The sequence below is a fragment of the Cyclopterus lumpus genome, chromosome 17 (genome assembly GCF_009769545.1).
Source record: "Cyclopterus lumpus isolate fCycLum1 chromosome 17, fCycLum1.pri, whole genome shotgun sequence".
NCBI classification, from domain to species: Eukaryota; Metazoa; Chordata; class Actinopteri; order Perciformes; family Cyclopteridae; genus Cyclopterus; species Cyclopterus lumpus.
Window position 1 is genome coordinate 22,628,270 of NC_046982.1, and position 27,500 is coordinate 22,655,769.

The window sequence follows — 27,500 nt, forward strand, 5'->3', positions numbered from 1 at the left end:
TTAGTAGCTCTAGTAGTTCTAGTAGCTCTAGTAGTTCTAGTAGTTCTAGTAGCAGTAGCTCTAGTAGTTTTAGTAGCTCTAGTAGTTTTAGTAGCTCTAGTAGTTTTAGTAGCTCTAGTAGCTCTAGTAGTTTTAGTAGCTCTAGTAGTTTTAGTAGCTCTAGTAGTTTTAGTAGCTCTAGTAGTTTTAGTAGCTCTAGTAGCTCTAGTAGTTTTAGTAGTTTTAGTAGCTCTAGTAGTTTTAGTAGCTCTAGTAGTTTTAGTAGTTTTAGTAGCTCTAGTAGTTTTAGTAGCTCTAGTAGCTCTAGTAGCTCTAGTAGTTTTAGTAGCTCTAGTAGTTTTAGTAGCTCTAGTAGCTCTAGTAGTTCTAGTAGCTCTAGTAGCTCTAGTAGTTTTAGTAGCTCTAGTAGTTTTAGTAGCTCTAGTAGTTCTAGTAGCTCTAGTAGTTTTAGTAGCTCTAGTAGCTTTAGTAGTTCTAGTAGCTCTAGTAGTTTTAGTAGCTCTAGTAGTTTTAGTAGCTCTAGTAGCTCTAGTAGCTCTAGTAGCTCTAGTAGTTTTAGTAGCTCTAGTAGCTCTAGTAGTTTTAGTAGTTCTAGTAGCTCTAGTAGTTTTAGTAGCTCTAGTAGTTTTAGTAGCTCTAGTAGTTTTAGTAGTTCTAGTAGCTCTAGTAGTTTTAGTAGCTCTAGTAGTTTTAGTAGTTCTAGTAGTTCTAGTAGCTCTAGTAGTTTTAGTAGCTCTAGTAGCTCTAGTAGTTTTAGTAGCTCTAGTAGTTTTAGTAGCTCTAGTAGCTCTAGTAGCTTTAGTAGTTCTAGTAGCTCTAGTAGTTCTAGTAGTTCTAGTAGCAGTAGCTCTAGTAGTTTTAGTAGCTCTAGTAGTTTTAGTAGCTCTAGTAGCTCTAGTAGTTTTAGTAGCTCTAGTAGCTCTAGTAGTTCTAGTAGCTCTAGTAGCTCTAGTAGTTTTAGTAGCTCTAGTAGTTCTAGTAGTTTTAGTAGCTCTAGTAGTTCTAGTAGTTTTAGTAGCTCTAGTAGCTCTAGTAGCTCTAGTAGTTTTAGTAGCTCTAGTAGCTCTAGTAGTTTTAGTAGCTCTAGTAGTTCTAGTAGTTTTAGTAGCTCTAGTAGTTCTAGTAGTTTTAGTAGCTCTAGTAGTTCTAGTAGTTTTAGTAGCTCTAGTAGTTTTAGTAGCTCTAGTAGTTCTAGTAGCTCTAGTAGTTTTAGTAGCTCTAGTAGTTTTAGTAGCTCTAGTAGTTCTAGTAGCTCTAGTAGCTCTAGTAGCTCTAGTAGTTTTAGTAGCTCTAGTAGTTTTAGTAGTTCTAGTAGCTCTAGTAGTTTTAGTAGCTCTAGTAGTTTTAGTAGCTCTAGTAGTTTTAGTAGCTCTAGTAGTTTTAGTAGTTCTAGTAGTTCTAGTAGCAGTAGCTCTAGTAGTTTTAGTTGCTCTAGTAGTTTTAGTAGCTCTAGTAGTTTTAGTAGCTCTAGTAGTTCTAGTAGCTCTAGTAGCTCTAGTAGCTCTAGTAGTTTTAGTAGCTCTAGTAGCTCTAGTAGTTTTAGTAGCTCTAGTAGTTTTAGTAGCTCTATTAGTTTTAGTAGCTCTAGTAGTTTTAGTAGCTCTATTAGTTGTAGTAGCTCTAGTAGCTCTAGTAGCTCTAGTAGTTTTAGTAGTTCTAGTAGCTCTAGTAGTTTTAGTAGCTCTAGTAGTTTTAGTAGCTCTAGTAGTTTTAGTAGTTCTAGTAGCTCTAGTAGTTCTAGTAGCTCTAGTAGTTTTAGTAGCTCTAGTAGTTCTAGTAGCTCTAGTAGTTCTAGTAGTTCTAGTAGCAGTAGCTCTAGTAGTTTTAGTAGCTCTAGTAGTTTTAGTAGCTCTAGTAGTTTTAGTAGCTTTAGTAGCTCTAGTAGTTTTAGTAGCTCTAGTAGTTCTAGTAGCTCTAGTAGTTTTAGTAGCTCTAGTAGTTTTAGTAGCTCTAGTAGCTCTAGTAGTTTTAGTAGCTCTAGTAGTTTTAGTAGCTCTAGTAGCTCTAGTAGTTTTAGTAGCTCTAGTAGTTTTAGTAGCTCTAGTAGCTCTAGTAGTTCTAGTAGCTCTAGTAGTTTTAGTAGTTTTAGTAGCTCTAGTAGTTTTAGTAGCTCTAGTAGTTCTAGTAGCTCTAGTAGTTTTAGTAGCTCTAGTAGCTTTAGTAGTTTTAGTAGTTCTAGTAGCTCTAGTAGTTCTAGTAGCAGTAGCTCTAGTAGTTCTAGTAGCAGTAGCTCTAGTACTTTTAGTAGTTCTAGTAGCTCTAGTAGTTCTAGTAGCAGTAGCTCTAGTAGTTTTAGTAGCTCTAGTAGTTTTAGTAGCTCTAGTAGTTCTAGTAGTTTTAGTAGCTCTAGTAGTTCTAGTAGCTCTAGTAGCTCTAGTAGTTTTAGTAGCTCTAGTAGTTTTAGTAGCTCTAGTAGCTTTAGTAGCTCTAGTAGTTCTAGTAGCTCTAGTAGTTTTAGTAGTTCTAGTAGCTCTAGTAGTTCTAGTAGCTCTAGTAGCTTTAGTAGCTCTAGTAGTTTTAGTAGCTCTAGTAGTTCTAGTAGCTCTAGTAGCTCTAGTAGTTTTAGTAGCTCTAGTAGTTTTAGTAGTTTTAGTAGTTTTAGTAGCTCTAGTAGTTCTAGTAGCTCTAGTAGTTTTAGTAGTTCTAGGAGCTCTAGTAGTTCTAGTAGCTCTAGTAGCTTTAGTAGCTCTAGTAGTTTTAGTAGCTCTAGTAGTTCTAGTAGCTCTAGTAGCTCTAGTAGTTTTAGTAGCTCTAGTAGCTCTAGTAGTTTTAGTAGCTCTAGTAGTTTTAGTAGCTCTAGTAGTTTTAGTAGTTCTAGTAGCTCTAGTAGTTTAAGTAGCTCTAGTAGTTTTAGTAGCTCTAGTAGCTCTAGTAGTTTTAGTAGCTCTAGTAGCTCTAGTAGTTTTAGTAGTTGTAGTAGCTCTAGTAGTTTTAGTAGCTCTAGTAGCTCTAGTAGTTTTAGTAGCTCTAGTAGTTCTAGTAGCTCTAGTAGTTTTAGTAGCTCTAGTAGTTCTAGTAGTTTTAGTAGTTCTAGTAGCTCTAGTAGTTTTAGTAGCTCTAGTAGTTTTAGTAGTTCTAGTAGCTCTAGTAGCTCTAGTAGTTTTAGTAGCTCTAGTAGTTCTAGTAGCTCTAGTAGTTTTAGTAGTTTTAGTAGCTCTAGTAGCTCTAGTAGTTTTAGTAGCTCTAGTAGTTTTAGTAGCTCTAGTAGTTCTAGTAGTTTTAGTAGCTCTAGTAGTTCTAGTAGCTCTAGTAGTTCTAGTAGTTTTAGTAGCTCTAGTAGTTCTAGTAGCTCTAGTAGTTCTAGTAGTTTTAGTAGCTCTAGTAGTTCTAGTAGCTCTAGTAGCTCTAGTAGTTTTAGTAGCTCTAGTAGTTCTAGTAGTTTTAGTAGCTCTAGTAGTTCTAGTAGCTCTAGTAGCTCTAGTAGTTTTAGTAGCTCTAGTAGTTCTAGTAGCTCTAGTAGCTCTAGTAGTTCTAGTAGCTCTAGTAGCTCTAGTAGTGTTAGTAGCTCTAGTAGTTCTAGTAGTTTTAGTAGCTCTAGTAGTTCTAGTAATTTTAGTAGCTCTAGTAGCTCTAGTAGTTTTAGTAGCTCTAGTAGTTCTAGTAGTTTTAGTAGCTCTAGTAGTTTTAGTAGCTCTAGTAGTTTTAGCAGTTCTAGTAGCTCTAGTAGTTTTAGTAGCTCTAGTAGTTTTAGTAGTTCTAGTAGCTCTAGTAGTTTTAGTAGCTCTAGTAGTTTTAGTAGTTCTAGTAGTTCTAGTAGCTCTAGTAGTTTTAGTAGCTCTAGTAGTTTTAGTAGCTCTAGTAGTTTTAGTAGCTCTAGTAGTTTTAGTAGCTCTAGTAGTTTTAGTAGCTCTAGTAGCTTTAGTAGTTCTAGTAGTTCTAGTAGCAGTAGCTCTAGTAGTTTTAGTAGCTCTAGTAGTTTTAGTAGCTCTAGTAGCTCTAGTAGTTTTAGTAGCTCTAGTAGTTTTAGTAGCTCTAGTAGTTCTAGTAGCTCTAGTAGTTTTAGTAGCTCTAGTAGTTTTAGTAGCTCTAGTAGTTCTAGTAGCTCTAGTAGTTTTAGTAGCTCTAGTAGCTTTAGTAGTTTTAGTAGTTCTAGTAGCAGTAGCTCTAGTACTTTTAGTAGTTCTAGTAGCTCTAGTAGTTCTAGTAGCAGTAGCTCTAGTAGTTTTAGTAGCTCTAGTAGTTTTAGTAGCTCTAGTAGTTTTAGTAGTTCTAGTAGTTTTAGTAGCTCTAGTAGTTCTAGTAGTTTTAGTAGCTCTAGTAGTTCTAGTAGCTCTAGTAGTTTTAGTAGCTCTAGTAGTTTTAGTAGTTTTAGTAGCTCTAGTAGTTCTAGTAGCTCTAGTAGTTCTAGTAGCTTTAGTAGCTCTAGTAGCTCTAGTAGTTTTAGTAGCTCTAGTAGTTCTAGTAGCTCTAGTAGTTCTAGTAGCTCTAGTAGCTCTAGTAGTTCTAGTAGCTCTAGTAGTTTTAGTAGCTCTAGTAGCTCTAGTAGTTCTAGTAGCTCTAGTAGCTCTAGTAGTTCTAGTAGCTCTAGTAGCTTTAGTAGCTCTAGTAGCTCTAGTAGTTTTAGTAGCTCTAGTAGTTCTAGTAGCTCTAGTAGTTCTAGTAGTTTTAGTAGCTCTAGTAGCTCTAGTAGTTCTAGTAGCTCTAGTAGTTTTAGTAGCTCTAGTAGTTCTAGTAGTTTTAGTAGCTCTAGTAGTTTTAGTAGCTCTAGTAGCTCTAGTAGTTTTAGTAGTTTTAGTAGCTCTAGTAGCTCTAGTAGTTCTAGTAGCTCTAGTAGTTTTAGTAGCTCTAGTAGCTCTAGTAGTTCTAGTAGTTTTAGTAGCTCTAGTAGCTCTAGTAGTTCTAGTAGTTTTAGTAGCTCTAGTAGTTCTAGTAGCTCTAGTAGTTCTAGTAGTTCTAGTAGCTCTAGTAGTTTTAGTAGCTCTAGTAGCTCTAGTAGTTCTAGTAGTTTTAGTAGCTCTAGTAGTTCTAGTAGCTCTAGTAGTTCTAGTAGTTTTAGTAGCTCTAGTAGTTCTAGTAGCTCTAGTAGCTCTAGTAGTTCTAGTAGTTTTAGTAGCTCTAGTAGTTCTAGTAGCTCTAGTAGCTCTAGTAGTTCTAGTAGTTTTAGTAGCTCTAGTAGTTCTAGTAGCTCTAGTAGTTCTAGTAGTTCTAGTAGCTCTAGTAGTTTTAGTAGCTCTAGTAGCTCTAGTAGTTCTAGTAGTTTTAGTAGCTCTAGTAGTTCTAGTAGCTCTAGTAGTTCTAGTAGTTTTAGTAGCTCTAGTAGTTCTAGTAGCTCTAGTAGCTCTAGTAGTGTTAGTAGCTCTAGTAGTTCTAGTAGTTTTAGTAGCTCTAGTAGTTTTAGTAGCTCTAGTAGTTCTAGTAGTTTTAGTAGCTCTAGTAGTTTTAGTAGCTCTAGTAGCTCTAGTAGTTTTAGTAGCTCTAGTAGTTCTAGTAGCTCTAGTAGCTCTAGTAGTTCTAGTAGCTCTAGTAGTTTTAGTAGCTCTAGTAGTTTTAGTAGTTCTAGTAGCTCTAGTAGTTTTAGTAGCTCTAGTAGTTTTAGTAGTTCTAGTAGTTCTAGTAGCTCTAGTAGTTTTAGTAGCTCTAGTAGTTTTAGTAGCTCTAGTAGTTTTAGTAGCTCTAGTAGTTTTAGTAGCTCTAGTAGCTGTAGTAGCTTTAGTAGTTCTAGTAGCTCTAGTAGTTCTAGTAGTTCTAGTAGCAGTAGCTCTAGTAGTTTTAGTAGCTCTAGTAGCTGTAGTAGCTTTAGTAGTTTTAGTAGCTCTAGTAGTTTTAGTAGCTCTAGTAGCTCTAGTAGTTTTAGTAGCTCTAGTAGTTTTAGTAGTTTTAGTAGCTCTAGTAGTTTTAGTAGCTCTAGTAGTTCTAGTAGCTCTAGTAGTTCTAGTAGCTCTAGTAGTTTTAGTAGTTTTAGTAGCTCTAGTAGTTTTAGTAGCTCTAGTAGTTCTAGTAGTTCTAGTAGCTCTAGTCCAGCATGTCTAGAGGTGCGTTGGGTTCCGGCCCGCTGCAGCCCAAAGGGGTGGAGTGAGTCCCACCTGCAGATGATGCTCCTCATCTGGTTCTCCTTCTCCTCCTGCTGCCTCCTCAGCCGCTCCTCGCTCTCCTCCAGACGCTGCTTGTACTCCAGCAGCAGCTTCTGCATCTGCTCCTCCTGAGACAGCAGCCGCTCCTCGTACTCCTCCAGGCGGCGGGAGGAGACCCGCAGGCGCTCCTTCAGCCGGGAGATCTCCTGCTCATACTGGGGGGGGGGGGGGGGGGTGAGGAGGAAGGGGAGGAGTCACTATGCGTTGGTATTTTCAGGTTATTTTGTGATCCAGTTCAAATCTCAAACCTTCTCAGTGTTCTTGCCGTCCTCCCTGCTCCTCTCCCTTCCCTCCTCCTCCTGCTCCTCCTCCTGCTCCTCCTGCTCCTCCTCCTCGTACTGGCCGTTGTTCAGCACCCAGGCTGCCGTCCTCTCCACCGGAGACATCGCCGCATCCCCCTGCAGGCGAACCGGTGACATCATCACACACGCATGATAATGTATTTAATAACTGAACATGACGTTTCCTGCAGTACCTGCTGCGGCTGCTTGGTGACGCTCTTCGGGGGCGGAGCCGCGTTCTCCACGGCGTGCGGCGCGGGCTCTGCGTTGGCGCTGCTGCGTAGCGAGGTGCCGTGAGGGAGGGAGCGCGGCGTCCTGGCCCCGCCCCCTCCCCTGCTCTGCTGCTCCACCTTGACAATGTGGGCGGTGCCCGCCGTCGTGCTCTGGCGAGGGACGGCGACCGCCGTGGCGGCGCCGGGCAGCAGGTCGGGCGGAGCGTGCCGCTGTGGCGTGGAACACTCCTCGCTCCGCGCTTCGCTCCGCCTGCCGCCCGACTCGTCCAGGCTGCTGCCGGACGGCGCGCGACCTTTGACCCCCACCTGTCCGCCCAGGTCGTCGGAGTCGCCGCGGCTGTCGTGCGAGCTCTCGGTGCTCAGGTTCTCCGAGCTGGAGTGGGCAGAGCGAGCGGCCCGGCTGTGGGCGGAGCTCCTCAGGTGGTACACGGGGTTCTGGAAGGACAGCGGCTGCAGGCCGCGCTGCTGGCCGAGCGCCGGGTGCAGTGGCCGCCTCGCCTGCGGCGCGCTCTGCGGCGGCCCGTCTCTGGGCGGGGCCCTAGTCTGCTGCGGGGTGAGAGGGTTAGAGTGGGGGTAGTTGAGCTGGGGGGGCGGGCCGTGTCCGACGGAGGCCTGGGAGCCCGCCCTGCTGAGGCGGGGCGGGGCCTCATGGTGCGGCGGCCCCGCGAGGCCGTGCAGGATCTGGGCGTCTTGCAGGTCCACCAGAGAGACGCTGCGCCCGGGCAGCGGGTGGTCTCGCTCCTCGTGGTCCGAGAAGCTGTGGTGGGCGGACGGGTGCTGCTGAGCCAGCAGGGGGCGCTGACCGCGAGGGTGACCGTCGCCCGCCGGAGACCGCAGGCTGCAGGAGGTGACACAAAATTAAAATCTTATGTATATTTATATATATTTTAAATATTTAGAATGTATATAAATAAATATTATTATTACACATATATATGTATGTATATATAATACATTTTTATATACAGTATATAATAAATATAAATAAATATTAATATATTAAAATATATTTATATATATTAATATATATATATACATATGTATTTGTATATATATATATATTTTAAATATTTATAATGTATATAAATAAATATTATATACTGTACATATATATAATAAATATTTATAATATGTGTGTATATTATATTATATATATATATATATATATATATATATAATAAATATATTTATAATATACAGTATAAATAAATATATTTATAATATATATATATACATTATAAATATATATATATATATACAAATACATATGTATATAATAAGTATTTATAAAATATATACATATATATATATATATATATATATATATATATATATATATATATATATATATAAAATAAATATTTAGCAGCCAAATCAAATAGTTTACAGGATGTTCAACCTTTGTTTCTTCATAATACTTGACTTTACAGGGTTTGTTTAAATGTAATAAAGTATTTTATGAACATGAGCTATGAGTTCACAGAGGACGTTTATGATGTTAACATCTATTAATCTGAAGGACGTGATGAAAATCTGTTTACTTGACATTCTAGAAGCTTTTCAGTTCCTGTCACATCTCTGTTTGGTTTTCAAAATAAAGGTCCTGTATCTCTGTGGAACCAGAACCATCAGGACTAGAAGTAGAACTAGAACACGTCTTCAGTGCAGAAGAACTCAGGTATGAGAAACAGAACATTTGAGGAGATTTTAAATGAGATGTGAAGAATAAAATGTCACGTTTATAGAAAACATTCTTTTTTGGGGGGTTCAACAATCTTCAACATGCATTTATTATTATTATTATTATATATATTCATGTCCGAGCCGGCGGCTGGCTGGTTACCTGTCGCCGGGGTCCTCAAAGATCCGCTGTAACCCTGACGACAGGCTGCCGCTGATGTTGTGGTCCTGAAAGCGTCTCAGCTGCTGCTGGACGGGCGCCGACTGGCAGCGCGAGATGTCTCCCAGAATCCTCGGCAGCGAACCCAGCTTCGCTACGGTGGCCTGCAGGAAGGAATTTTCACCCTGGGGTCGCCGTGTGTGTGTGTGTGTGTGTGTGTGTGTGTGTGTGTGTGTGTGTGTGTGTGTGTGTGTGTGTGTGTGTGGTTTGAATGGAAGCACCAGGATGCAGTGGTGTTTTGGGGGGGGGGGGGGCAACAGAGAGAGTCAGCCACATAGGAAAACAGAGGGAGGAGGGGGGGAAACAAACATGAGGGAAACTTAATAGAAACAAAAACTTCAAACTAAAACAACATGCTTCTACTGAACAGAACCTCAGCCAACACTGCAGAGCCATGCTGGGGGGGGGGGGGGGGTTCAGGCCATGCAGCGTTAATGTGGTTAAATGAAGTGGAGTGATGCTGCTGATGGTAACTCATTAAATCATCACATATTTACATCACACACACACACACACACACACACACACACCATCACTAATCAATAACTGAGCACTCAGTTAACACTCAGGCTGTTTATGGGACACTAATCATCCTGACCACCAGGGGGCGACTCCTCTGGTTGTATAGAAGTCTGCGCTTCATGTTTTAAAGCTGCATTCTCTCTCCTGACCACCAGGGGGCGACTCCTCTGGTTGTATAGAAGTCCATGCTTCATGTGTTAAAGCTGCATTCTCTCTCCTGACCACCAGGGGGCGACTCCTCTGGTTGTATAGAAGTCTATGCTTCATGTGTTAAAGCTGCATTCTCTCTCCTGACCACCAGGGGGAGACTCCTCTGGTTGTATAGAAGTCTATGGTTCATGTGTTAAAGCTCCATTCTCTCTCCTGACCACCAGGGGGCGACTCCTCTGGTTGTATAGAAGTCTATGCTTCATGTGTTAAAGCTGCATTCTCTCTACTGACCACCAGGGGGCGACTCCTCTGGTTGTATAGAAGTCTATGCTTCATGTGTTAAAGCTGCATTCTCTCTCCTGACCACCAGGGGGCGACTCCTCTGGTTGTATAGAAGTCTGTGCTTCATGTGTTAAAGCTGCATTCTCTCTCCTGACCACCAGGGGGCGACTCCTCTGGTTGTATAGAAGTCTATGGTTCATGTGTTAAAGCTCCATTCTCTCTCCTGACCACCAGGGGGCGACTCCTCTGGTTGTATAGAAGTCTATGCTTCATGTGTTAAAGCTGCATTCTCTCTACTGACCACCAGGGGGCGACTCCTCTGGTTGTATAGAAGTCTGTGCTTCATGTGTTAAAGCTGCATTCTCTCTCCTGACCACCAGGGGGCGACTCCTCTGGTTGTATAGAAGTCTGTGCTTCATGTGTTAAAGCTGCATTCTCTCTCCTGACCACCAGGGGGCGACTCCTCTGGTTGTATAGAAGTCTATGCTTCATGTGTTCAATAAATCTTGCCTTGCTTTCACTGAATATACTGTGCATTTTAATAAAATGTGTTCATTTCCTTTATTATATAAATTCTTAAATGTAATATGTTTTGTTATTTCATTGTATATATTGTCAACATGTTTGCTGCTACAAACTGGGGATGAACAAAATATCTACAGATGTTTTGGGGGAAACTTGATGACAATGAGCTAATTTAAAGAGAACATTTAACCGTGAAGTGACGGCTTTTGTCACCAATTTCTCTGGGAGTCAGTTAGTGTCAAACATGTCAGTCTACACACACACACACACACACACACACACACACACACACACACACACACACACACACACACACACACACACACACACACACACACACACACACACACACACACACACACACACACACACACACACACACACACACACACACACACACACACACACACACACACACACACCTTGTCGAGCTGGGAGACGACCTCCCACAGCAGAGCGTGCAGGACGGACAGCTCGCGGCCGAGGTCGATGTAGCCCTCGAAGCCCGGCGTGTTGGACAGCGTCTCCGGGTTGGAGATCTCCGACAGGAAGCGCGTCATCCCCGCCCACTCGCGCTGCAGGAAGTCGTTCATGAAGGCCAAACACTCGTCTTTGTTTCCAAACCTGCGGACACATTCGAGCTTCACGGTCAGACACAGAAACACATCTGAATACAGCTGGAGATCAATGTGTCCTTTAGGTCTTCCTGTCTGAGCCTCTGGAACGCAGCCTCAGGGGGTCCCAAACTGACCTTACATTCTGCGCCCACATGCATCCCATAATCTCCTGTTTTATGACGTAGTGCTCTAAACGTCTTCTGTGCTCGAACTACAAACTACTAATGGCAATATTTAGGTAGCAATGAAATGTCAATCTTGTACTAATCATTTGTTTTATTTGATCTCGCCCAGGATCGGCTCCGGAGCTCATGGGTCTGGGTCTGGGTAGCAGAGCCTCCATGAACCCGGTCTGGGTCTGGGTAGCAGAGCCTCCATGAACCCGGTCTGGGTCTGGGTAGCAGAGCCTCCATGAACCCGGTCTGGGTCTGGGTAGCAGAGCCTCCATGAACCCGGTCTGGGTCTGGGTAGCAGAGCCTCCATGAACCCGGTCTGGGTCTGGGTAGCAGAGCCTCCATGAACCCGGTCTGGGTCTGGGTAGCAGAGCCTCCATGAACCCGGTCTGGGTCTGGGTAGCAGAGTCTCCATGAACCCGGTCTGGGTCTGGGTAGCAGAGCCTCCATGAACCCGGTCTGGGTCTGGGTAGCAGAGCCTCCATGAACCCGGTCTGGGTCTGGGTAGCAGAGTCTCCATGAACCCGGTCTGGGTCTGGGTAGCAGAGCCTCCATGAACCCGGTCTGGGTCTGGGTAGCAGAGCCTCCATGAACCCGGTCTGGGTCTGGGTAGCAGAGCCTCCATGAACCCGGTCTGGGTCTGGGTAGCAGAGCCTCCATGAACCCGGTCTGGGTCTGGGACTCACTGGCTGCAGCTGGCGAGGTTCTGGAGGACCTTGGCGATGAGCGTCAGCGTCCTGCAGGTGCGGCCGTCCGGCTGCTCCTGCATCAGGTTGAAGAGCGGCGGCGACGTGACGGCCGGACACAGGAAGCGCCGGAACAGAGCGGCGCTGACGAGGCGCCGGCTGGCGTCTTGCGGGAGGCCGCGGGCGACGCCCACCTGCCTCCACGCCGTAAACACCTCCTTCAGCTCCCGAGGAAACACGCTGTGGAGACGGGGAGCACAGGTGTGAAGGTGTACTGTGAAGGTGTGAATGTGTTACTGGGAGCAGGTGTGAAGGTGTACTGTGAAGGTGTGAAGGTGTACTGTGAAGGTGTGAAGGTGTACTGAAAGCAGGTGTGAAGGTGTACTGTGAAGGTGTGAAGGTGTACTGTGAAGGTGTGAAGGTGTACTGAAAGCAGGTGTGAAGGTGTGAAGGTGTACTGGGAGCACAGTGGTACCAGTAGGAGTTGATGATCTTGCAGAACGCCAGCTCGCAGCACATCTTCAGGTTACTCTGGTGTTCAGCCAGTTCACTGCTGGAGCATCGACTGGGATCCACCTCACAGTTCTCATCCGACTCGTAGAGAGCTTTGATGAACTCACCTGAGACACACACACACACACACACACACACACACACACACACACACACACACACACACACACACACACACACACACACACACACACACACACACACACACACACACACACACACACACACACACACACACACACACACACACACACACACACACACACACACACACACACAGCAGGGCGTCATTATATAATTTAACCTGTGAAGCTATAACTAAATATATTAATGATATTTTTAAGTAAAAAGGGCTCCAACTTCCTTCTGTTTGTGTTGCGTCTGAAATGTTTCAGAACATATAAAGCGAGGAGGATGAAGAAGATGATGAAGAAGATGATGAAGAAGAAGACGAAGCCGCAGTAAAGACTCTAATTTTAACTCTCCATGAAAATGTTTGATCTAATTCAGGATGGACGCCTCACTTCATATGAGGGTCATTTATTATAAAGTCACACTTTTGAGGTTTTGGGCTCAAAATAAACTGAATGCAGCTTCAACACATGAAGCGTTGGATGTGCTATTGAATAAATTAATGAATTAATAAATAAATAAATTACTAGAGTAGATTCATCAGCTCATGAAGTATTTTCTGTTACACGTATTCATGCTGTTTTATTTGATGTTGTGCCTACAGTGTGTGTGTGCCTGCATTTGTGTGCGTTTGTGTGTGTGTGTGTGTATTAACGTGTGTGTATTTGTGTGTTAACATGTGTGTGTGTGTCTCACCAAGTGCGTCGTGCAGGTACTTCTGTCCCACCAGCTTCAGGTACTCCTCGATGGCTTTGGTGGCCAGCGTGTTCTCCCTGAAGATCAGCACCTCGTGGTCGGCGCAGCGTTCCACCTCCGACATCACAAGGTCCGTCAGGAAGTCCTGAACCATGACACCAAGACACCAATGACACCAAGACACCAATGACACTGTGACACCAATGACACCAATGACACCAATGACACTGTGACACCAATGACACCAATGACACCAAGACACCATGACACCAATGACACCAAGACACCAAGACACCAAGACACCAAGACACCAATGACACCAATGACACTGTGACACCAATGACACCAATGACACCAAGACACCATGACACCAATGACACCAAGACACCAAGACACCAATGACACCAAGACACCATGACACCAATGACACCAAGACACCAAGACACCAATGACACCAAGACACCAATGACACCGTGACACCAATGACACCAATGACACCGTGACACCCATGACACCAATGACACTGTGACACCAATGACACCAATGACACCGTGATACCCATGACACCAATGACACTGTGACACCAATGACACCAATGACACCGTGACACCAATGACACCGTGACACCAATGACACCAATGACACCAATGACACCAATGACACTGTGACACCAATGACACCGTGACACCAATGACACCAATGACACCGTGACACCAATGACACCGTGACACCAATGACACTGTGACACCAATGACACCAATGACACCATGACACCAATGACACCAATGACACTGTGACACCAATGACACCAATGACACCGTGACACCAATGACACCAATGACACCGTGACACCAATGACACCATGACACCGTGACACCAATGACACCAATGACACCAATGACACCGTGACACCAATGACACCATGACACCAATGACACCATGACACCAATGACACCGTGACACCAATGACACCATGACACCAATGACACTGTGACACCAATGACACTGTGACACCAATGACACCAATGACACCGTGACACCAATGACACCATGACACCAATGACACCAATGACACCAATGACACCAATGACACCAATGACACTGTGACACCAATGACACTGTGACACCAATGACACCAATGACACCAATGACACCGTGACACCAATGACACCGTGACACCAATGACACCAATGACATCGTGACACCAATGACACCAATGACACCAATGACACCAATGACACCGTGACACCAATGACACCAATGACACCGTGACACCAATGACACCGTGACACCAATGACACCAATGACACCAATGACACCAATGACACCGTGACACCATGACACCAATGACACCAATGACACCAATGACACTGTGACACCATGACACCAATGACACTGTGACACCAATGACACCAATGACACCAATGACACCAATGACACCAATGACACCGTGACACCAATGACACCATGACACCGTGACACCAATGACACCAATGACACCAATGACACCGTGACACCAATGACACCGTGACACCATGACACCAATGACACCAATGACACCAATGACACTGTGACACCATGACACCAATGACACCAATGACACTGTGACACCAATGACACCAATGACACTGTGACACCATGACACCAATGACACTATGACACCAATGACACCAATGACACTGTGACACCAATGACACCAATGACACCAATGACACTGTGACACCAATGACACTGTGACACCAATGACACCAATGACACCGTGACACCAATGACACCAATGACACTGTGACACCAATGACACCAATGACACTGTGACACCAATGACACCAATGACACTGTGACACCAATGACACCAATGACACCAATGACACCAATGACACTATGACACCAATGACACTGTGACACCAATGACACCAATGACACCAAGACACCATGACACCAATGACACCAAGACACCAAGACACCAAGACACCAAGACACCAATGACACCAATGACACTGTGACACCAATGACACCAATGACACCAAGACACCATGACACCAATGACACCAAGACACCAAGACACCAATGACACCAAGACACCATGACACCAATGACACCAAGACACCAAGACACCAATGACACCAAGACACCAATGACACCGTGACACCAATGACACCAATGACACCGTGACACCCATGACACCAATGACACTGTGACACCAATGACACCAATGACACCGTGATACCCATGACACCAATGACACTGTGACACCAATGACACCAATGACACCGTGACACCAATGACACCGTGACACCAATGACACCAATGACACCAATGACACCAATGACACTGTGACACCAATGACACCGTGACACCAATGACACCAATGACACCGTGACACCAATGACACCGTGACACCAATGACACTGTGACACCAATGACACCAATGACACCATGACACCAATGACACCAATGACACTGTGACACCAATGACACCAATGACACCGTGACACCAATGACACCAATGACACCGTGACACCAATGACACCATGACACCGTGACACCAATGACACCAATGACACCAATGACACCGTGACACCAATGACACCATGACACCAATGACACCATGACACCAATGACACCGTGACACCAATGACACCATGACACCAATGACACTGTGACACCAATGACACTGTGACACCAATGACACCAATGACACCGTGACACCAATGACACCATGACACCAATGACACCAATGACACCAATGACACCAATGACACCAATGACACTGTGACACCAATGACACTGTGACACCAATGACACCAATGACACCAATGACACCGTGACACCAATGACACCGTGACACCAATGACACCAATGACATCGTGACACCAATGACACCAATGACACCAATGACACCAATGACACCGTGACACCAATGACACCAATGACACCGTGACACCAATGACACCGTGACACCAATGACACCAATGACACCAATGACACCAATGACACCGTGACACCATGACACCAATGACACCAATGACACCAATGACACTGTGACACCATGACACCAATGACACTGTGACACCAATGACACCAATGACACCAATGACACCAATGACACCAATGACACCGTGACACCAATGACACCATGACACCGTGACACCAATGACACCAATGACACCAATGACACCGTGACACCAATGACACCATGACACCGTGACACCAATGACACCAATGACACCGTGACACCAATGACACCATGACACCAATGACACCGTGACACCAATGACACCAATGACAATGTGACACCAATGACACCAATGACACCAATGACACCGTGACACCAATGACACCAATGACACCGTGACACCAATGACACCGTGACACCAATGACACCAATGACACCGTGACACCAATGACACCAATGACACCAATGACACCAATGACACCGTGACACCAATGACACCGTGACACCAATGACACCAATGACACCAATGACACCAATGACACCGTGACACCAATGACACCGTGACACCATGACACCAATGACACCAATGACACCAATGACACTGTGACACCATGACACCAATGACACCAATGACACTGTGACACCAATGACACCAATGACACTGTGACACCATGACACCAATGACACTATGACACCAATGACACCAATGACACCAATGACACCGTGACACCAATGACACCGTGACACCATGACACCAATGACACCAATGACACCAATGACACTGTGACACCATGACACCAATGACACCAATGACACTGTGACACCAATGACACCAATGACACTGTGACACCATGACACCAATGACACTATGACACCAATGACACCAATGACACTGTGACACCAATGACACCAATGACACCAATGACACTGTGACACCAATGACACTGTGACACCAATGACACCAATGACACCGTGACACCAATGACACCAATGACACTGTGACACCAATGACACCAATGACACTGTGACACCAATGACACCAATGACACTGTGACACCAATGACACCAATGACACCAATGACACCAATGACACTATGACACCAATGACACTGTGACACCATGACACCAATGACACCAATGACACCAATGACACTGTGACACCAATGACACCAATGACACCAATGACACTGTGACACTGTGACACCAATGACACCAATGACACTGTGACACCAATGACACCAATGACACCAATGACACCAATGACACTGTGACACCAATGACACCAATGACACCGTGACACCAATGACACCAATGACACTGTGACACCAATGACACCAATGACACTGTGACACCAATGACACCAATGACACTGTGACACCAATGACACCAATGACACCAATGACACCGTGACACCAATGACACCAATGACACCAATGACACCATGACACCAATGACACTATGACACCAATGACACCAATGACACTGTGACACCAATGACACTGTGACACCAATGACACCAATGACACCAATGACACCGTGACACCAATGACACTGTGACACCAATGACACCAATGACACCAATGACACTGTGACACTGTGACACCAAGACACCATGACACCAATGACACCAAGACACCAAGACACCAATGACACCAATGACACTGTGACACCAATGACACCGTGACACCAATGACACCAATGACACCGTGACACCAATGACACCAATGACACCAATGACACTGTGACACCAATGACACCATGACACCAATGACACCGTGACACCAATGACACCAATGACACCATGACACCAATGACACTGTGACACCAATGACACCGTGACACCAATGACACCAATGACACCGTGACACCAATGACACCATGACACAAATGACACTGTGACACCAATGACACCGTGACACCAATGACACCAATGACACTGTGACACCAATGACACCATGACACCAATGACACTGTGACACCAATGACACCAATGACACCGTGACACCAATGACACCAATGACACCAATGACACCATGACACCGTGACACCAATGACACCGTGACACCAATGACACCAATGACACCAATGACACCGTGACACCAATGACACCATGACACCAATGACACCATGATACCAATGACACCGTGACACCAATGACACCAATGACACCAATGACACTGTGACACCAATGACACCATGACACCATGACACCAATGACACTGTGACACCAATGACACCAATGACACCGTGACACCAATGACACCAATGACACCAATGACACCATGACACCAATGACACCGTGACACCATGACACCAATGACACCAATGACACCAATGACACTGTGACACCATGACACCAATGACACCAATGACACTGTGACACCAATGACACCAATGACACTGTGACACCATGACACCAATGACACTATGACACCAATGACACTGTGACACCAATGACACCAATGACACCAATGACACCAATGACACCGTGACACCAATGACACTGTGACACCAATGACACCAATGACACCAATGACACCAATGACACTGTGACACCAATGACACCAATGACACTGTGACACCAATGACACCAATGACACTGTGACACCAATGACACCAATGACACCAATGACACCAATGACACTATGACACCAATGACACTGTGACACCATGACACCAATGACACCAATGACACTGTGACACCAATGACACCAATGACACCAATGACACTGTGACACTGTGACACCAATGACACCAATGACACTGTGACACCAATGACACCAATGACACCAATGACACTGTGACACCAATGACACCAATGACACCGTGACACCAATGACACCAATGACACTGTGACACCAATGACACCAATGACACTGTGACACCAATGACACCAATGACACCAATGACACTGTGACACCAATGACACCAATGACACCAATGACACCGTGACACCAATGACACCAATGACACCAATGACACCATGACACCAATGACACTATGACACCAATGACACCAATGACACTGTGACACCATGACACCAATGACACTGTGACACCAATGACACCAATGACACCAATGACACCGTGACACCAATGACACTGTGACACCAATGACACCAATGACACCAATGACACTGTGACACCAAGACACCAAGACACCATGACACCAATGACACCAAGACACCAAGACACCAATGACACCAATGACACTGTGACACCGTGACACCAATGACACCAATGACACTGTGACACCAATGACACCAATGACACCAATGACACTGTGACACCAATGACACCGTGACACCAATGACACCAATGACACCGTGACACCAATGACACTGTGACACCAATGACACCGTGACACCAATGACACCATGACACCAATGACACTGTGACACCAATGACACCGTGACACCAATGACACCAATGACACCAATGACACTGTGACACCAATGACACCATGACACCATGACACCAATGACACCGTGACACCAATGACACCAATGACACCAATGACACCGTGACACCAATGACACCATGACACCAATGACACCGTGACACCAATGACACCAATGACACCAATGACACCAATGACACTGTGACACCAATGACACTGTGACACCAATGACACCAATGACACCAATGACACCAATGACACCAATGACACCGTGACACCAATGACACTGTGACACCAATGACACCAATGACACCAATGACACCGTGACACCAATGACACCGTGACACCAATGACACCAATGACACCGTGACACCAATGACACCGTGACACCAATGACACTGTGACACCAATGACACCAATGACACCGTGACACCAATGACACTGTGACACCAATGACACCAATGACACCGTGACACCAATGACACCAATGACACCAATGACACCAATGACACTGTGACACCATGACACCAATGACACCAATGACACCAATGACACCGTGACACCAATGACACCAATGACACCAATGACACTGTGACACCAATGACACCAATGACACTGTGACACCATGACACCAATGACACCAATGACACTGTGACACCAATGACACCAATGACACCAATGACACCAATGACACTGTGACACCAATGACACCAATGACACCGTGACACCAATGACACCAATGACACTGTGACACCAATGACACCAATGACACTGTGACACCAATGACACTGTGACACCAATGACACTGTGACACCAATGACACCAATGACACCGTGACACCAATGACACCAATGACACTGTGACACCAATGACACCAATGACACCAATGACACCAATGACACTGTGACACCAATGACACCAATGACACTGTGACACCATGACACCAATGACACCAATGACACTGTGACACCAATGACACCAATGACACCAATGACACCAATGACACTGTGACACCAATGACACCAATGACACCGTGACACCAATGACACCAATGACACTGTGACACCAATGACACCAATGACACTGTGACACCAATGACACTGTGACACCAATGACACTGTGACACCAATGACACCAATGACACCGTGACACCAATGACACCAATGACACCAATGACACTGTGACACCAATGACACCAATGACACTGTGACACCAATGACACCAATGACACCAATGACACCAATGACACTGTGACACCAATGACACTGTGACACCAATGACACCAATGACACCAATGACACTAATGACACCAATGACACTATGACACCAATGACACCAATGACACTGTGACACCATGACACCAATGACACCAATGACACTGTGACACCAATGACACCAATGACACCAATGACACCGTGACACCAATGACACCAATGACACCAATGACACTGTGACACCAATGACACCAATGACACCGTGACACCAATGACACCAATGACACCAATGACACTGTGACACCAATGACACCAATGACACCAATGACACCAATGACACTGTGACACCAATGACACTGTGACACCAATGACACCAATGACACCAATGACACCGTGACACCAATGACACCAATGACACCAATGACACCGTGACACCAATGACACCGTGACACCAATGACACCAATGACACCAATGACACCGTGACACCAATGACACCGTGACACCAATGACACCAATGACACCGTGACACCAATGACACCGTGACACCATGACACCAATGACACCAATGACACCAATGACACCATGACACCAATGACACCAATGACACTGTGACACCAATGACACTGTGACACCAATGACACCAATGACACCGTGACACCAATGACACCAATGACACTGTGACACCAATGACACCAATGACACTGTGACACCAATGACACCAATGACACCAATGACACCAATGACACTGTGACACCAATGACACTGTGACACCAATGACACCAATGACACTATGACACCAATGACACCAATGACACTGTGACACCATGACACCAATGACACCAATGACACTGTGACACCAATGACACCAATGACACCAATGACACCGTGACACCAATGACACCAATGACACCAATGACACTGTGACACCAATGACACCAATGACACCGTGACACCAATGACACCAATGACACTGTGACACCAATGACACCAATGACACTGTGACACCAATGACACAAATGACACCAATGACACCAATGACACCAATGACACCAATGACACCGTGACACCAATGACACCAATGACACCAATGACACCATGACACCAATGACACTATGACACCAATGACACTGTGACACCATGACACCATGACACCAATGACACTATGACACCAATGACACCAATGACACTGTGACACCATGACACCAATGACACTGTGACACCAATGACACCAATGACACCAATGACACCGTGACACCAATGACACCAATGACACCAATGACACCATGACACCAATGACACTGTGACACCAATGACACCAATGACACCAATGACACCGTGACACCAATGACACCAATGACACCAATGACACCGTGACACCAATGACACCAATGACACCGTGACACCAATGACACCGTGACACCAATGACACTGTGACACCAATGACACTGTGACACCAATGACACCAATGACACCAATGACACCAATGACACTGTGACACCATGACACCAATGACACCAATGACACCAATGACACCGTGACACCAATGACACCAATGACACCAATGACACCAATGACACTGTGACACCAATGACACCAATGACACTGTGACACCATGACACCAATGACACCAATGACACTGTGACACCAATGACACCAATGACACCAATGACACCAATGACACCAATGACACTGTGACACCAATGACACCAATGACACCGTGACACCAATGACACCAATGACACTGTGACACCAATGACACCAATGACACTGTGACACCAATGACACCAATGACACCAATGACACTGTGACACCAATGACACTGTGACACCAATGACACCAATGACACCGTGACACCAATGACACCAATGACACTGTGACACCAATGACACCAATGACACTGTGACACCAATGACACCAATGACACCAATGACACCAATGACACCAATGACACTGTGACACCAATGACACTGTGACACCAATGACACCAATGACACTATGACACCAATGACACCAATGACACTGTGACACCATGACACCAATGACACCAATGACACTGTGACACCAATGACACCAATGACACCAATGACACCGTGACACCAATGACACCAATGACACCAATGACACTGTGACACCAATGACACCAATGACACCGTGACACCAATGACACCAATGACACTGTGACACCAATGACACCAATGACACTGTGACACCAATGACACAAATGACACCAATGACACCAATGACACCAATGACACCAATGACACCGTGACACCAATGACACCAATGACACCAATGACACCATGACACCAATGACACTATGACACCAATGACACTGTGACACCATGACACCATGACACCAATGACACTATGACACCAATGACACCAATGACACTGTGACACCATGACACCAATGACACTGTGACACCAATGACACCAATGACACCAATGACACCGTGACACCAATGACACCAATGACACCAATGACACCATGACACCAATGACACTGTGACACCAATGACACCAATGACACCAATGACACCGTGACACTAATGACACCAATGACACCAATGACACCGTGACACCAATGACACCAATGACACCGTGACACCAATGACACCGTGACACCAATGACACTGTGACACCAATGACACCAATGACACTGTGACACCAATGACACCAATGACACCAATGACACCAATGACACTGTGACACCATGACACCAATGACACCAATGACACCAATGACACCGTGACACCAATGACACCAATGACACCAATGACACCAATGACACTGTGACACCAATGACACCAATGACACTGTAACACCATGACACCAATGACACCAATGACACTGTGACACCAATGACACCAATGACACCAATGACACCAATGACACCAATGACACTGTGACACCAATGACACCAATGACACCGTGACACCAATGACACCAATGACACTGTGACACCAATGACACCAATGACACTGTGACACCAATGACACTGTGACACCAATGACACTGTGACACCAATGACACCAATGACACCGTGACACCAATGACACCAATGACACTGTGACACCAATGACACCAATGACACCAATGACACCAATGACACTGTGACACCAATGACACCAATGACACTGTGACACCATGACACCAATGACACCAATGACACTGTGACACCAATGACACCAATGACACCAATGACACCAATGACACTGTGACACCAATGACACCAATGACACCGTGACACCAATGACACCAATGACACTGTGACACCAATGACACCAATGACACTGTGACACCAATGACACTGTGACACCAATGACACTGTGACACCAATGACACCAATGACACCGTGACACCAATGACACCAATGACACTGTGACACCAATGACACCAATGACACTGTGACACCAATGACACCAATGACACCAATGACACCAATGACACCAATGACACTGTGACACCAATGACACCAATGACACCAATGACACTAATGACACCAATGACACTATGACACCAATGACACCAATGACACTGTGACACCATGACACCAATGACACCAATGACACTGTGACACCAATGACACCAATGACACCAATGACACCGTGACACCAATGACACCAATGACACCAATGACACCGTGACACCAATGACACCAATGACACCAATGACACTGTGACACCAATGACACCAATGACACCAATGACACCAATGACACTGTGACACCAATGACACTGTGACACCAATGACACCAATGACACCGTGACACCAATGACACCAATGACACCAATGACACCGTGACACCAATGACACCGTGACACCAATGACACCAATGACACCAATGACACCGTGACACCAATGACACCGTGACACCAATGACACCAATGACACCGTGACACCAATGACACCGTGACACCATGACACCAATGACACCAATGACACCATGACACCAATGACACCAATGACACTGTGACACCAATGACACTGTGACACCAATGACACCAATGACACCGTGACACCAATGACACCAATGACACTGTGACACCAATGACACCAATGACACTGTGACACCAATGACACCAATGACACCAATGACACCAATGACACTGTGACACCAATGACACTGTGACACCAATGACACCAATGACACCAATGACACTATGACACCAATGACACCAATGACACTGTGACACCATGACACCAATGACACCAATGACACTGTGACACCAATGACACCAATGACACCAATGACACCGTGACACCAATGACACCAATGACACCAATGACACTGTGACACCAATGACACCAATGACACCGTGACACCAATGACACCAATGACACTGTGACACCAATGACACCAATGACACTGTGACACCAATGACACAAATGACACCAATGACACCAATGACACCAATGACACCAATGACACCGTGACACCAATGACACCAATGACACCAATGACACCATGACACCAATGACACTATGACACCAATGACACTGTGACACCATGACACCATGACACCAATGACACTATGACACCAATGACACCAATGACACTGTGACACCATGACACCAATGACACTGTGACACCAATGACACCAATGACACCAATGACACCGTGACACCAATGACACCAATGACACCAATGACACCATGACACCAATGACACTGTGACACCAATGACACCAATGACACCAATGACACCGTGACACCAATGACACCAATGACACCAATGACACCGTGACACCAATGACACCAATGACACCAATGACACCAATGACACCGTGACACCATGACACCAATGACACCAATGACACCAATGACACCGTGACACCAATGACACCAATGACACCAATGACACCGTGACACCATGACACCAATGACACCAATGACACCAATGACACCGTGACACCATGACACCAATGACACCAATGACACCGTGACACCGTGACACCATGACACCAATGACACCAATGACACCAATGACACCAATGACACCGTGACACCATGACACCAATGACACCGTGACACCGTGACACCATGACACCAATGACATCAATGACACCAATGACACCGTGACACCAATGACACCAATGACACCAATGACACCGTGACACCATGACACCAATGACACCAATGACACCAATGACACCGTGACACCAATGACACCAATGACACCAATGACATCGTGACACCATGACACCAATGACACCAATGACACTGTGACACCAATGACACCAATGACACCAATGACACCGTGACACCAATGACACCGTGACACCAATGACACCAATGACACCAATGACACCGTGACACCAATGACACCGTGACACCATGACACCAATGACACCAATGACACCATGACACCAATGACACCAATGACACTGTGACACCAATGACACCAATGACACTGTGACACCATGACACCAATGACACCAATGACACTGTGACACCAATGACACCAATGACACCAATGACACTGTGACACCAATGACACCAATGACACCGTGACACCAATGACACCAATGACACTGTGACACCAATGACACCAATGACACTGTGACACCAATGACACCAATGACACTGTGACACCAATGACACCAATGACACCGTGACACCAATGACACCAATGACACTGTGACACCAATGACACTGTGACACCAATGACACCAATGACACTGTGACACCATGACACCAATGACACCAATGACACTGTGACACCAATGACACCAATGACACCAATGACACCGTGACACCAATGACACCAATGACACTGTGACACCAATGACACCAATGACACCGTGACACCAATGACACCAATGACACCGTGACACCAATGACACCAATGACACCAATGACACCAATGACACCAATGACACTGTGACACCATGACACCAATGACACCAATGACACCAATGACACCGTGACACCATGACACCAATGACACCAATGACACCAATGACACCGTGACACCGTGACACCATGACACCAATGACACCAATGACACCAATGACACCGTGACACCGTGACACCAAGACGGTCTTAACTTACTGGCTCTCCCGCTAAAACCATGAAATATGAAGGTGTCTCTTTACCTTGGCACAGAACCAGGCTAGCTGTTTCCCCCCGTTTCCAGTCTTTACGCTAAGCTAAGCTAACATATTTAGTGCACAGACCCTGACCTTTGCCCTCCCGGTGCTCTGCAGGATGTGGACCAGCGCGCAGGCCATCTCCTCCTTGTTCCTGACGCTGATGACGGGCTCCAGCACCGAGCACAGCATGGCGTAGTTGTTGGTGACGAACTCGGCGAACTCCTTGTACTGCTCCATGGGCAGGATGGAGATGGTCTGGAAGCGGGACTTGATGCGGATCGAGGGCCCCCCTCCCTTGGCCTTGCTGGCGGTGGGCGTGCTGACCGGGTACCACTTCTCCACGAACTGCCGGCCCATCACGCCGGCCACCGGGATGTTCACCAGACCCACGTAGTTGTTCTTGTCCTTCTTCTTCTTCTTGTCCGGGTCGCGGTACACGTGCACGGTGAGGCTGCGCGTGGCCGGCAGGCCGCAGAAGTCGAAGTGCTCGCCCCAGAACAGCCCGTCCTGCCGGGTCTTGCTGGTGGTCCGGGCGTACAGGACGTCGTCCAGGCACAGCTCGCAGAAGTACTTCTTCTTGGGCGGCAGGTCTTTGGCCTCGATGATCCACAGACGCAGCAGGTTCTCCGCCCGGCGACAGTTGTCCTGGAAGCACCAAACGCCAATTATTCATACGCATGTATATTATAATAATAATAACTTCTTTGTCTTATTTGCTGTAAACCACTGGGATGAATAAAGCATCTATCTGTCATGTCCAACTTTAATATTTAATTTAATATTATTATTATTATTTATATTGAGCATTTATCTTATTATTCCATCTTACTTTTCATTTTTAATACTTTATTGCTTACCTGTATGAATAAATGCTGCTGTAGGGATTCCTATAATAATATCTATATTTATATCTATAATAATATCTATATTTATATCTATATTTCAAGCTATAATAATATCTATATTTCAAGCTATAATAATATCTATATTTATATCTATAATATCTATATTTATATCTATATTTCAAGCTATAATAATATCTATATTTATATCT

The 27,500-nt window shown here is 45.5% G+C and overlaps 1 protein-coding gene across 5 annotated transcripts in view; it reads right to left on the reverse strand.

Moving 5' to 3' along the window:
• rasal2 (RAS protein activator like 2) overlaps window positions 1–27,500 on the reverse strand; it is a 74,228-nt gene that overhangs the window by 9,572 nt on the left and 37,156 nt on the right. For all 5 annotated transcript variants that reach the window (XM_034555530.1, XM_034555527.1, XM_034555528.1 and 2 more), the window contains 9 exons: window positions 26,537–27,091; window positions 12,782–12,926; window positions 11,916–12,060; window positions 11,441–11,680; window positions 10,387–10,588; window positions 8,429–8,610; window positions 6,547–7,423; window positions 6,320–6,469; window positions 6,024–6,226 (listed from right to left, as the gene is read on the reverse strand). In XM_034555530.1, coding sequence (XP_034411421.1) covers window positions 6,024–6,226; window positions 6,320–6,469; window positions 6,547–7,423; window positions 8,429–8,610; window positions 10,387–10,588; window positions 11,441–11,680; window positions 11,916–12,060; window positions 12,782–12,926; window positions 26,537–27,091 — 2,699 coding nt within the window. The remainder of the gene's footprint in view (window positions 1–6,023; window positions 6,227–6,319; window positions 6,470–6,546; window positions 7,424–8,428; window positions 8,611–10,386; window positions 10,589–11,440; window positions 11,681–11,915; window positions 12,061–12,781; window positions 12,927–26,536; window positions 27,092–27,500) is intronic.